General features: G+C 40.9%; 1 protein-coding gene across 1 annotated transcript in view; it reads left to right on the forward strand.

The window, feature by feature from the left end:
- The window catches only part of CAP2 (CAP, adenylate cyclase-associated protein, 2 (yeast)), a 102,934-nt gene that overhangs the window by 75,194 nt on the left and 13,546 nt on the right, over nt 1-14,194 (forward strand). The window contains 1 exon segment of the mRNA XM_018559639.1: nt 7,563-7,668. Coding sequence (XP_018415141.1) covers nt 7,563-7,668 — 106 coding nt within the window.

The following is a 14,194-nucleotide window of genomic DNA, read 5'->3' on the forward strand; positions in this document are numbered from 1 at the left end:
TTCTAGAATTTGCGTTTCTGTGCGCAATAATAAAGATTTTATTGTATTGCTGTTAAAAATATACTTTGGTAAACTATGAGACATACATAATCAGTAGCACCATCTTTTTATTTCTACAGGTCATGTGCTTTTGTGCTTTCAGAATATATATGGTTTCAGGGGGGTGGTCTTTACCTAATTTTCAAAGCTGTTCGTGAAAAATAGCAAAAAACTAAAAAATAGCAAAAATTATCAAGTCTGAGGCTGGGCTCAGCAGTGAAACGGTTAAAGGCAATGTGAATGGGCAAAAGTATAGGTGCAGCAAAGGCTGCCTTAAAAGTGAAAGTTTTAGGATACTCTTACTGAAAGTGCTTACTAACTGATAAAACAAAGTGAAGCTGGCCATACACCTATAGATTATCTGCAGATTTTCTATGGTCAGAGGGAAAAAGTGCAACACATACCTGATTGTCAAAATACCTGACAATCTGATTGGATGCAGACATTTCTCAGGTATTTTGAGAGCCAGCGGGGCCGACTAGCAAGATACTGAAGCTTGGCCCAATGGGAGATTCCTCCATCCACACAGTTTAGCCTAGATAAAGGAATCTGTTGCACTTTTTCCATCTGACCATAGAAAATCTGCAGATAATCTATAGGTGCATGGCCAGCTTAATAGAGCTTAAAGAAACTCTCCTCCTTCCTTAATTTATTGAAAAAGGGCCTATATAATTGCTAAATGAGCAACTTTGTTTTTTTAATTTCCATTAAAACAAGCTTTCTGCTTCAAGTTGCAGCCTCTATAATTATGTAAAACTGCCAAGAAATGTAAATGTTGCACACAGTGTGTAGGGCAGCATTTCTCGGTTTTGTTTCAGTCACAGCACCCTTCAAAAGTATGTAAAATCTTGGAGCACCCCAGTCTAAAATGTAATAACCATAAATGGTAAAATCACTATGTGGTCCCTTCAAAATCCATACCAGACCTGTTACCAGATAGGGCTCTAGTATGGATTTTAAAGGGGAACCTCATTCAAAAACACAAAAAAGCGGGGTTCCCCTTTACATTAAGTACTCCCTTCACATCAGAGTCCTCCATTTGACATAACAGCCCCCCTTCACATTAGGAGACCTCTTCACATCAGAGGCATGATGCTGTGTGAAAATTCTGAGGCAGCCAAGAGGCACCCCAGGGTGCCATAGCACCCTGGTTAAGAAAGGCTGGTGTAAGGTATGCTCTAGAGCTGCAGCTAACAATTATTTTCAAAATCGATTAGTTAGCCGATTATTAAGATCGGTTAATCGGATGAAAAATAAAATACATTTTAAAAAATGGCTCCAGTGATGGGACTACTGGTTTGTATTGAGATTGCAGTCCATCACAGGAGCAAGCTTGGAGCGGTGGAAGTAAAAGAGAAAAAAAAAAGTGTGGTGTGCAATATAGTGAAATGAAAAGTGTACAATTATACAGCAATGAATGCAGAATGGCACCGGCTATAGAGGACTACAAAACCCAGCAATAGTACATTATACAGCGCAATGCAGAATACCACCAGCTATAGAGGAATACAACAAATCCCAGCAATAGTACATTATAGCTAGTGGTATTCTGCATTGCACTGTATAATGTACTATTGCTGGGTCTTGTAGTCCTCTAAAGCTGGTGTAATTCCGCATTGCGCTCTATAATGTACTATTGTTGGGTTTTGTAGTCCTCTATACAACGCAATGCAGAATACCACCAGCTATATAGGAATACAACAAATCCCAGCAATACATTATGCAATACATACAGTGCACAATGTATTGCTGGGATTTGTAGTCCTCTATAGCTGATGGTACATTGGTCTGTATAATATACAGCACAATGTACCATCAACTATAGAGGAATACAAATCCCACTATCCCAGCCATACATTATAGAGCACCTTGTCTTCCAGCAACTTGTTTCTGAGATGAGGCCTGTCTATCGGCAGCTGTCCTCCTCCCACACCTGCTCCTCCTTACTTCTTCTCCCCGCGTCCCTGTGCCGATCGTGGATTTGGGCGGGCAGTGAGCGTGAGGCAGGGAGGAGGTGTGGCGTGTGGAGCGTGGATGCGGGCGGGTCTGAGGTGGGGAGGAGGTGTGGCGCGCAGCGTGTGTGGAGCCGTGAACAGGGGCAACCAATCGGAAGCCGATTAATCGATGATTGAAAAAGTTGACAACTTTTTCAATAATCGATTATAATCGATTATGTCAATTAGTTGTTGCAGCCCTAGTATGCCCCCAGAAATCAAATTTCCTGTTTGAATGATTGGCTCATTGTGTTCCCTAGAAGTATGCAGAGAGCTGGAAGTCAAATTAGAAGCATCCAATGGGATACTTTCTAAGACCCTGCATTGGGGATGCAAATACTGCTAATTTTCTTATTATATCACTAAATCTGTTCATAATGAAGGTTGGTATCCCTTTTGCTAGTCAATAGGTAAGAAGTTCAAAGGCCATATCTTTTTTTAATTGTGTAGTTACTTTGGAGTGGAATATAACAATACAACCCATATATTAATGCAATGCTTCTTTAATAACAACTGTCCGTATCTTTCTGCAGCAACCAATCACATCCAGACTTTAATCTTTCAGCTGTTATTTTCCACTGCAGGTTTGGAAATTATGGTTGCCTGCATACAGTTATAGGAAAAGATCATTTACTACATACAGTAGTAAATATTATATAGAGTTTCACACATTCAGCTTCACATAATTCATGGTGAACTGGTATACAAATGTTCATTGTTCGCTCAGAGTTTGGTTTATGACCCTGGTTCATCTCTGTTGCATGTTAAAATGTCGCATTTGTGTATGGCATGTATGATGTTACTTATCAGTTTCTTGCATTTCATGTGACGTACAGCCAGGCTTTACTTATTGTCTTTTTCCTTTCCTTTCCCTTCATCTCCATGAAATCTATTAACATTGTTTAACTAACCTTCATCCTATACTGCTAAATGCCAACCGTGATGTAGGAAATGTTAATATTATTAAAATATACATAGAATAATAATTCAGTTTAGGATTAACAATATGCCTAAACAATACTGTCTGTACCAGCGAGTAGGGAGACTGGGAGGATATCAAAGTCTGCATTTCTCGATCCATCTTCTGAAATGTTTTATAATATAGTTTTACTCTGAGTCTATGAATCCTGTGTTATAAATGTGCTTTTATCATGGCATGCACTGCAAATTGTAAAGCGCCTAGGGATATACTGGTGGTAATTAAATTGCATGAAAACCCTAACAATGGACATCATTTACGTGCTCCCTTATGGTCTGTTTAAAATACCATTGGGAGCATTTCGTTATGTGTTTAATAAGTGCAAAAAATGCCTGTTGATCATGTCAGAAATGCAGAGCTGTCCTGTGTCTTGTGCACAGTTCCTGTGTGATCTCAAAGAGCCACCCTAGTTTTATATTGAACTATAGAATGATTAGCCTTTATGTTATAGGAATGTGGAAGTGGCAGTGATTGATTCGTTTAGCAAAAGACCGTGGACAGGACTGACACAACAAAAAATCTGTGTCTTGTCAAACCAAAAGAAGGCTTAAAGTAAAGTTGCCCACACACTGTAATATTTTCTTCATTCAACCTACGAACTGAACAAAGAAAATATTACAGATTCCTCCTTCGGCACTTAGGAGCGTAGATCAAGGAATCCCCCACTGTTTGCATTGTATTCTGGCGGTGGCTGCCGGCCGCTGTCAGCATACCCGAACAGAGTCGGCAGCCTTTTGGCAAAAAGGCTGTCAGCTCTGTTTGTTCAAAGATTTTCTGACCGGCTTCTTTGATCAGCTGATCGAAGGATGCTGACTGAAAGGGTGCTGACCCACTGTGCGAATTTCAGCCAGTTCCTTCCTTTTTACTTCCTGCTCTTTGCTGCAAGCAGTGCATGTACACTGAGGTCACAAGCACTGCATCACACAAATTACAAATCCCATAAGTGTTTACATCAATTTAACTGCACATGGGTTGGACATTTTGTAGTCCTTTTCAGGAGTGAGCAGCCGAGGTTGGTTACGGTCTCACACATACAGTCGGTCCAAGTAGAAAGTTGAAGATGTGCCGGTTTAATTTTTTAAAAATATGATTTGCTGTAGGAAGCTGCAATTATAAGGACACAGATTGGCAAAAGCATAGGCATAGAATCAAATTTAAGTTCCTAATTTTAGACCAACAAGTATTTTTTTCTGAATTTACAGGGTCCTTAAAGGAGAACTATGAGGTGAGTGCTTTACACTCACCTCATAGTTCTAGCCGACCTGTGACAATGAGACTGTCACAGGTCGGCTGAGTAGATCGGGAAGTGAGCGAACACATACCGGCGTTCGCTCACTTCTCGATCCTGTCACGGCCCGGTATACTGTCGCGGTATACTGAGCTTAGGTGACGGGAGGACGCTAGTTTGTGTCCTCCCGTTACCCTAAGGAAAACTATGGGGAAAAGCCCTAACCCCATAGTTCTCCTTTAAAGGGATAGAACACGGGGTTCACGGCCTATGCCTTCTTTTTTTTGGCTTGACATAAACTTTAAATAAAGAGAAACATCAGTAAAAACACTGGCACATGCAATAAAAACGCAGCACAGGTATGAATAAAGGTTCTAGTGCAGATATCCCTTTGGCTTCCTGAAGATCAACATAAATATGTGACAATTTTTTAAAAAAATCCTATGGTGATACTTGTGCCAGTTTAGAGTTGGCTCCAGACATTGTCCAAAGGAGGGAGACATGGTGTCTTTATGGCACCACTTACTAGGGAAGAAATAATACTTGCTAAGACAAATATAACACAAAACCCTATATTGCACACATGATTCAGTTTGATAAAGGCATTGGCCTCTATTGTCTCCCCATGATACCCACTCTGACAGTTTAAAAGTTGTCCTATCCAGTTATGGATCCAGGATAAACCACAAGAATTCACATTCATAGCAGGCAATAAAAGGGACATTTGGCACGTGTTTGTGATACTTGTGGCATGGTACTTATTGTGAATAGCTCTCCTGTATGAATGCTGGTATATCAGAGCTACATGGAAGCCCATACAACAGGTTGTGCTAGGGTTGCCACCTGTCCAGGATTCACCCGGACAGTTCGGGTTTTGAATGCTGTGTCCGGGTTTCATGGCAGCAGAAACCCGGACACAAGATGTCAGGCAGATATGGGCAACCAAAATTAAGATAGGGGCTACTGGCCCCCCACTGAAAACAGTCTCAACTGTGATATTTACATATGAATGGGTGGCGCTATTTACTTATGAATAAGCCGCGACTTATTCTCCCCGAAAAATGTTTGCGCGTCGCTAGAGTGTTCGGGTTTCGCTTGAAGAAAAGGTGGCGACCCTAGGTTGTGCATACACTTCTGCAAAAGGTGAATCAAATGAGACATTTTTACTCAACAATAACTCACCTCAGGAACACATCATTATTTTTTTTTCTATCAAAACAGAAAAAGGAGCATTACAAAAACAAATCCCCATTAAATCCTTACAGCTTTGCAGCAACTTTTAATTCCTTTTGTGGCTGCAGATAAGAAGAAGCCAGACAGCTCTGTTTTACCTCCCTGCTGCCTGCATATGTTATTTAAACTAGGAAGTCAATTCATAAGGCATACAAAATATGGCATCTGCTATTGCTGATTGTTCTAAAGAGGAACTGAACTCTGGAAGGTGTGCCCAATATAGACAAGCGAAAGGCAATGGAATAGTCACCAGTTACCCAGCAGCTGATCTTTCCTCCTTACTGACTTACCATGCCTTGTTCTGGACTGTTTCTCTGTATTCAGATGACCATCGTGGTAGAGACAGGGCTTTGCTTCCTCATGTCAGAGCTGCTTCCACCATGATGACTGGTCATCTGGTGATTGGTGGGGTAATATTCAAGAACCAATAAAAAAGTAGGATGAAGGATAGATCATCAGAATCAATGTAGCAAATGTAGGGAGACATCACCAAATCACACTTGAGATATGTTGACAGATCAAAGACAGTAGTGATTTAGATGATCTTCTAGCTGCAAATATACAGCTATGAGGATGTAGGCAATGGAGTACCAACGCACACTCACATACCAGGTAGTCCACTGCTGTTTTTCCAGGAGGAATGCTACCCAAAAGGCATATTTTTCAGGGTACTGCGTAGGCACAATTAACCTTTCTGTTCCCTAAAGCAAATCTTAACTTTTTTTTCTAGCTCTGAGGCTGTTAGGTTTATTTTTGTTTCACTTGTTAGTGAACAATTGCCCTGGAACAAGCATGTTGTCAGAGAAGTGTAGAGGCTTGTCTTAAAGCCCAAATGAACCTTAACAATTTATTACTATAATGCAACCTGCCCTCCTTACCATTTTGTCTTGATTTGTATTGTGTTCTCCTTATATTGTAAAGTGCTGCACAAACTGTTGGCGTTGTATAAATCCTGTATAATAATAATAACCCAGCTGCACATACAGTAAAAAGTCTGATCATCTTTGACTCTTTAACTGGGTAAGTGCTGCAGCAATCTGGACAGTCAGACCACAGCTGTCCCACACAGCGCAAAGACCTTGGTCTCCCACCATCCAAAATGCCCTCCAAACAGTGCACAAACCAACAGCTCTCTCGCTACCTGTGCAGTAGTGTTGATTAGTGCATTGTTCAAGGCTGACCATGGGTGAGCCGGATCACTATTTTGTGTAAGAGAGCCATGGTCTGACTTTCCAGATTGCTCCAGCACTTACCAGTTAAAAAGTCGAAGAAGATCAAATGTATTACTGTATATGCAGCCTGACTACATTATGATATATCGTGAAGGATCCATTGGGCTTTAAGGTGGGACATGACTGAACTACCGCTGTGTAAGGGTTCCTTGAGAGAGCTGGACCCACACCTCTGCAGGGATCTCTGTATAGTTATGCCACTAAACCATGGCGGGTGGGTAGTCAAGTATGTGCTGCCAAGTAGCTGTGGGCCCTGGGTGCCCCCACAAGCCACCCTTATTATAATCTTGCCACTGCTTTCCCCTATCCATTTGGAGGATCCCATTTGATTATACAATATGAATAGACATGTTTCACTGTCATATAAAGAGTCATGCTTTTAAGATGCCAACATAGAAGTTCAGTACAACGTTTAAGGTATTCATTGTTAATATTTTCTTTTCTAGAAAGAAAATTGTACTCGCATTTCATTTTCAACATAAAAAAGCTTTATTTAATACAGTTATTAACAATCACTTTAATGTTAATCCTGGGAGACCGCACACAGCTCAGTTAGAAAAATATGTTGAGTAATTCATCTTTTGGCAGAAGAAAATAAAGACTGCTTTTTTGGCAGCGAAAACTGTTAAGAACCTTTCTGAGTTTGAACTATGTATTCCTCCCCATGTATTGTAAATAACTGCCTTGGAGCTGTATATTAGAATTGTACAACATGAAGTGGGTTAGCTTGGCCATTTCCAGCACACTGTGATTATTTTTTGTATCTTATAACTTGTGTATCCTATATCTTTATATGTTAAATGTTTTCTCTTAATTTGCTCCTGGACAGTAATGTTTGATCTTTTACTTTATTAAAGTGATGTGCGCCATGTTGACTGGGTAAAATCTTACCTGAATATTTGGAATCAGCTGCAAGCATACATTAAGGAATATCATACAACAGGGATTTCATGGGGCCATGCAGTAAGTACATACACTATTCATTCGTAAACTTCACACAATGGGGGGAATTTACCAAATCTGGATCAGACAGAATCTGTAGCAGTTGCCCAATTAGCTTCTCTCTTCAAGCTGTTCAGTTAAGATTTGAAAATGAAAGATGATTGGTTGCCATAGGAAATTGCTCCAGTTTTGATCAACTCCCGTCAATGTATTTTTCTTGTATGTCAAGTCTGTAAATTATTTAAATGCCATTGTAGCTTCATATTGTAGCTTTATATTTACAAAAAGCCATGTCTGGCTGTGTCAAAGGAAATTCACTGATATGCAGGAATTTTATTATTTGATTTTTTTTCTTTTTGTCAGTATCACTAATGTGGATTCAATATTGAGCTGTAAAGCATTAGAAGAATCCTGTACAGAATATATTGTGGGTAATGCCAATACTAGCCTCCTTCTAAGAGCGCCAGATACCTGTCTGTCTAGCACGGGTACCTAATGAGTAACAGACCTGGATCAAGTATGCAGATTCGAGATTTATGGTGAAGGCAGAACTTCTGATTTGCATACTTGTTCCAAGTCAGTATATTCTTCACGCAGATTGTGCTCACTGGTACAAGTCAGCATACTGCTCATCCCTGCAGGCTCATAACATATCCGTAGGCAATAGGTAATTACTGAAACACAGAGGAAAGGAATAAGCACATGGGACTGCACATTCATCCTATTAATAAAACAATAAAAATCAATAAATTTCACTTACAAATGGCAAGTACCGCAGGATTCCTCAAACACTTAACAGGGATCACCACTATGATGTTGGCCATTGGAAGAAGAGTAGCACACCCTGTATGAAAGTGGAGACTGGCATGCAGAATACTAACATCCAGAAAATATCCAAATGGGTCAAGCAAGAAAAATACATCACTGACAGCTGGAAGCTGTATGTACCTCCTCTTACACATTTAGGGCAATGTAGCCCCTTCATTAGAAGGAATCACGTGATAATTCTGCCTGTTGATACACCTATGATTAAGTTTGCCATTTGCTAATGCTATTTATTGCTTTTTTCATTTAATTAAAAGGTGATTTATGTGCAAACCTTGAGAGCTTTTCTTTTTGCCTGTTGTTGTTCCAAGCCATTCAGAAAGTACCAAAGCCATTAAAACAGCATTTCAGTGAGGCAACCAGGATTTTCATAAGGAGAGGCCAGCAAAGGCAGCCTATGTTTTCTTTCTGTACAGGTGTTGATTTTAGGTGATTTATAAAAAGACCTTTTATTTTAAGGAAAATCTTCCCATAAGAATATATGTCAATTGAACATATGTAAGGCATGTTATTTACCTGTAAAAGGCTCTCTTGTGTAGACATTTAAAAAGCCTTAAGACTGCTGCTGGCCGCCAACATTGTGGATGTGATCTCTGCAGCCCCAGTAGACTCAGACTGGTCACTTAAGTGACACTCTATAGTATTCTCCTTCACTTCTCCCGTGGCTGCTACATAATAGGTTATGTGAGGAAGTGAGGGGAGGGGTAGAGGAGCTTGGCCAGCACAGACAGTACAGCACCTGAATGTGGCTTCCAGGCCTGCCTTTTTCTCTTTCAGTTTGAGTGCTGCTGTATCAGGGATTGCAGGAGGCTGATACCAAGTCAAATTCAGGTTCTTAAACTAGCTGCATTAAAAAATATACATTTATACATATATTTATATAGTCATGTAGAGCTGCATTTAATAATTTAATAAATGTCACTAAGGAAAGGAGAAAATTATATATATATATATAGTGAAGTGACATTGCAAACAGTATGTGGTATGTTCTTTTAACTTTGGCTAGGAAAACAGCCCTTGCGCAAGTAAGCCTTGAATATCACATGTACTAATGCTTAGTAATGGTTTTACGTGTCTGCTCTTTCCTAATACAGCTCTCTGTGTAAGCATCAGGACAGCAGTGTGCTATTTTTATGTTCAATTTTTATAAAAGATTGATTTACAGGGAAAGCCGCCAAGCAGAAATAACTTGTCCTCAGAAACACATTGTACACAAATACTAAGGGAAACATGTTAAAATAATAAAACTGTGCTTTAAATGTAGTTTAATAGTTTTAGAAATACACAAGGACAGAAAATACACTTCACTAATAGACCTACTACATTAAAGGAAACTTGAGAGGAATATGAAGCCTGCCATTACCGACCTCCTCTTGAAAAAGCTAGTTACCTGCTAGTTACGGACCTGAAACAAGCATGCAGTAAGCAACTTTTTTCGGAACTCTTAATCCGCATGTTTGTTTCAGCTCAGCCCCTGATATTGAAGTCATTGGATCAGCATGACAGAAAGTCAGCTAGCATTTTAAGAGAGAGGTAGACAATGGCTGCTTATGTGTTTCATTAGGTACAGGTTTCCTTTAGATAGACCCTGACCTCAGGTAGACCCCTGCAGCAAACACTTGTGATTTGGTTTCCTACAATATACCTGTTGTTTTTAGCTTGACCCCAGGCATTTCCTCTGGATGCAAAGGGAGCCTTGTCTGCTTCTGGGCTCTTCCACCTTGTTTCTGGCAGCAGCAGACCTATTGCCTCTGGAGCTGTCAATCTGAGCTGTCACATTGCACATTATCAGCTGCCAGGAGCGCAAACTCAGCAGCTATACATTGTAATGCTGACATGTGACTACTGAAGGGTACATGGTAGGATATGTTTACAAACAAAATACTGAGCCGCTTATGAAGTCTTGCCATGTGAAAGAACATATATAGCTTGCAAGGACATTCCCACTGGCAGCCTCATTGAAGGGCTCTTGCCAGGCTGGTGACATAGAAGCTGGGAAGGGGTGGGGGGCACAGCAGCAAAGCTCGAACGATAGAAGGACCTGACACTCCATGGAAGTGGAGCCCAATTAAACATTTAGTTTGAGTCAGCTTAATACTTTCCAATTGCATAAAAAGAAAAGGTTTGCAACGTTTTACAGGTTGTTTTATTTAAAAAGTACCCACAGCTTGAGTAGAAAAGCCTTTTTACTGCCAGGATGCTGTAGAAAATGACCCTTGCTCTCTTTGTGTAAGCAGTGGTCTCTCTGTAGAGGCCTGAAACCCCCTTGCTAAATTAGAACAAGAGCTCTCCTTACAACAAGGTCTATGCTCCTTGCTGAGTGGAGAGCTGTAGCTTTGACTCAGCAGCAGGGTGTGCCAGGCCTTTTCAGAGAGACCACTGCTTCCACACAGAGAACAAGGCCCCTTCTCTACACTATGCTGACAGGGGGCAGGCTTTTCTACTCTGGTCTTGGCTGCTTCCTAAAAAACTATGTACACTTTTTTGGTTTGATACCCCTGAAATGTATTGAACTGACTTAAACTGAAAATTCACCTGGACTTTAAGAAATGTACATTGCTTGTAAGGAGGCAATGTAAATATAAAGTACAAAAGTCTTGTCACCTGCCAGCATGCTGTGTAAAATGACCCTTCGACATAGAGGGTAAGCCCTCATTCACACTAGAAACGGCCGGCACGTATAGCTCCGTACTGTGTGCACGGCCGTACGCCGCCCTACACGTCCGTGCGGGTGTCCGTACTCGTACGCTGACAAGATGGACCCTGTCTGCGTCCGAGCCGGGACACCCGTACCCATACGGACCTGCATTTGGGGTGAGCGTAGGGCGGCGGACGGCAGCGTAGTCCCATAGAGAAGGACAGGGGCTGCATACTAATCACCCGCAGCACCTGTCCTTCCCGCGAGCTGCCCGATACGGCCATGCACGCAGCACAGAGCTGTACGCGCTGGCCATTTCTAGTGTGAATGAGGCCTAAGGGTCCTTCTCTACAGCATGCTGGCAGGGGGACAGGCTTTGCTATGGCTGCTTTTCGAAATAGGAACACTATTATGCACTAATGTTGCTTCGTTTAGAAATGTTCCACCTGGTGACAGGGCCTCTTTAAAAGAAATTTCCAATCAAGTCTGTTAGTAAGGTTTTTAGACAGTTGTTTAGTTATAGATCGTCTCTGCAGAAAGCTATCGTTCACGAGAGTTATTTCAGGTTTCAGCATGTGCTCATCCCAACCTGGAAAGCTTTACAAAGGAATGACGGAAAATCTACTCTGGATGAACAGTTACAATTTGTTACCATAGCTGACCTTTCGAAGACACTAGCAGCTGTATAAAGCAACTGTTCCTATCGTTTCAGTAGCACCTGTCAAAAGGCAATTGTCAGCGGTGTTTTTGAGTTGTGGCTGGTTACACTGAGGGGGGGCTGCTGTGTGCGGACAGGAAGAAACCCAACAGCAGCTGTTTCACAGTCTAACAAGAAGGGCTTTTTAATGCTGCCTGCATTGGCCATCGAACTAGTAATCCCCAAACACTTACAGGGCATTTATAATCTACTGAACAACTGCTGCCATTGAATCCCTTTAAGCACGTGCCACATAAAAGGCATATGTTTAAGACTTTCAAGCAGCAGAGGGCATGGTAACGGAATCAGCATGTCTGAACTGAAAGAAACCATAAAATTAAAAAAAAAGCACATCATGGGTTCATCTGGGTCAGTCATGAACCATTACCTCCCCACATCCCTCATTAGTAAGTACATACAATGTTCATAGGAATTCTTTACAAATGTAACAGACAGGTGACTGTAAAAGGCTTTTCTAGCTAATAAGCTTACCATGATGATTCCTATTTTGGTGCATTTAGGAGGGAAGAGAAAATAAATCTTGAAAATGTAGAACCTGGGCCTGTAATGTAGCATACTAGTAGCAACATCTGACTCCTCTTCCATGTTCCTACTCCAACTTTAAGATTATATTATTAAAGCAGTCCAACTTTAGTAGATATTAAATGGAAGCTATAATTGTTGTTAGTCCATTATATTTTATGTGAAGTTTACAGGTTTTTAAACTGATGTGGTCCATATTATATATTTATTATTTATTGCAAGGTATTTATAGAGCGCCAACAATTCACACAGCACTTTACATACTGCACATTACACATGTGCACGGAATAAAAATTTGTTTTGGACGAAACAAATGAAAACTAAAAATGAAACAAATTTTTATGCTGTTTTGGATTCGGAGGCAACGGGCCACCTTGGTATACACCAGGATGGCGGCGCCCAAACATGCGTGTGACGTCACTCGACGCTGCGCGTGTGATGTCATGCGCTCTACCTTCAAAATGGTAGTGTTCTGCAAACTAATTTATATATGCCCGAATATAGTTTTCGTATATTGAAGCATATACTACATTCGTTATTTCGGATTGAGACAAACCTCCGGATCAACTGAATTTCGTTGATTTACAGGTTCACCCGAACCTGAATGCACATGTCTACTACACATTCACATCAGTCCCTGCCCTCAGGGAGCTTACAATCCATAGTCCCTATTGCACACACATACAGGGCCAATTTAGACGGGAGCCAATTACCCTTCTAGCATGTCTTTGGCGTGTGGGAGGAAACTGGAGTACCCAGAGGAATCCCACACAAGCCCGGGGAGAACATGTAAACTCCTTGCAGATAGTGCCCTGACTGGGATTTGAACCGGGGATCCCCAGTGCTGCTATTATGCTGCACATTCTTAAAGCTTATGATACAGCATGCATCCCTAGTATGTAAAATACAGCACAGCATACAGAAAAGGTCTTGAGTGTGTAACTTAAAGCATAGCATACAGTGTGAAGCAGTTCTTAGTATGTAAGTATGTAATATACAGCAGATAGTATGTAATGTGAAGCATAGTACAGCAGAGTACAGCAAAGTGAAAAGTGCTAGTCATTGCAGTTGCAGTCACTGGAGAAGTTCACATCGCTGCAGTGGATGTCACTGGAGAATTGCACGGTGATCTAGTGGTATGGTGGTGGAAAGTTCTTGTGTCAAGCGAAGTATGTGGATATAGTGTTTGTCAATAAAATGTGAGCATGCAGTGTTTGTCAGTTATGAGGGCTAGGACAGACATACCACGTGCTGTGTTTCCATCAACCTTGCTGTTTGACTCCATATTGCTGAGGACACCAGACATTGTAGCTGTGTTCACTTTGAATACCCAATCATGTGCAGATGAAATAAATAGACTACAGTTTCCATTTCACATCATTGGATAATTGAAGTGAACACACTTTAACTTTACAGTTAACAGTTAATGCTTGACATAATTCTCTTCTTCTTTAGTAAATCAGACTCCATTTGTCTCTGCACCACTTCCACATCGCTGAAGACACAATATATCGTCTGCAATGTGGCAGCACACAACGAGGTTACTGGATAAATCGAACCATACATATCCACACCACATTCTTAAAGATCTTGGCTGCCTATTGCACAATAGTCACAAGTCCCTCTAATCCATGATTGCTTCACATTTCGTTTTGTCATTCAGTGCTAATAAAAATTACCTTTTTAGTTCAATCTGCAGCCAGATATGATTTTCTATAACTGACAAACAATATAAATGTAGGTACAGAAAATGTAGGATCACCAAACCAAATGTTGAGAGACCATGAAGGGTTTATTTCAGCATAAAACAGCAAAATGACAATCCAACATTTTGCGGGTGTTCT

Source organism: Nanorana parkeri, unplaced genomic scaffold (assembly GCF_000935625.1).
Source record: "Nanorana parkeri isolate BGI_ZX_2015 unplaced genomic scaffold, ASM93562v1 scaffold408, whole genome shotgun sequence".
NCBI classification, from domain to species: Eukaryota; Metazoa; Chordata; class Amphibia; order Anura; family Dicroglossidae; genus Nanorana; species Nanorana parkeri.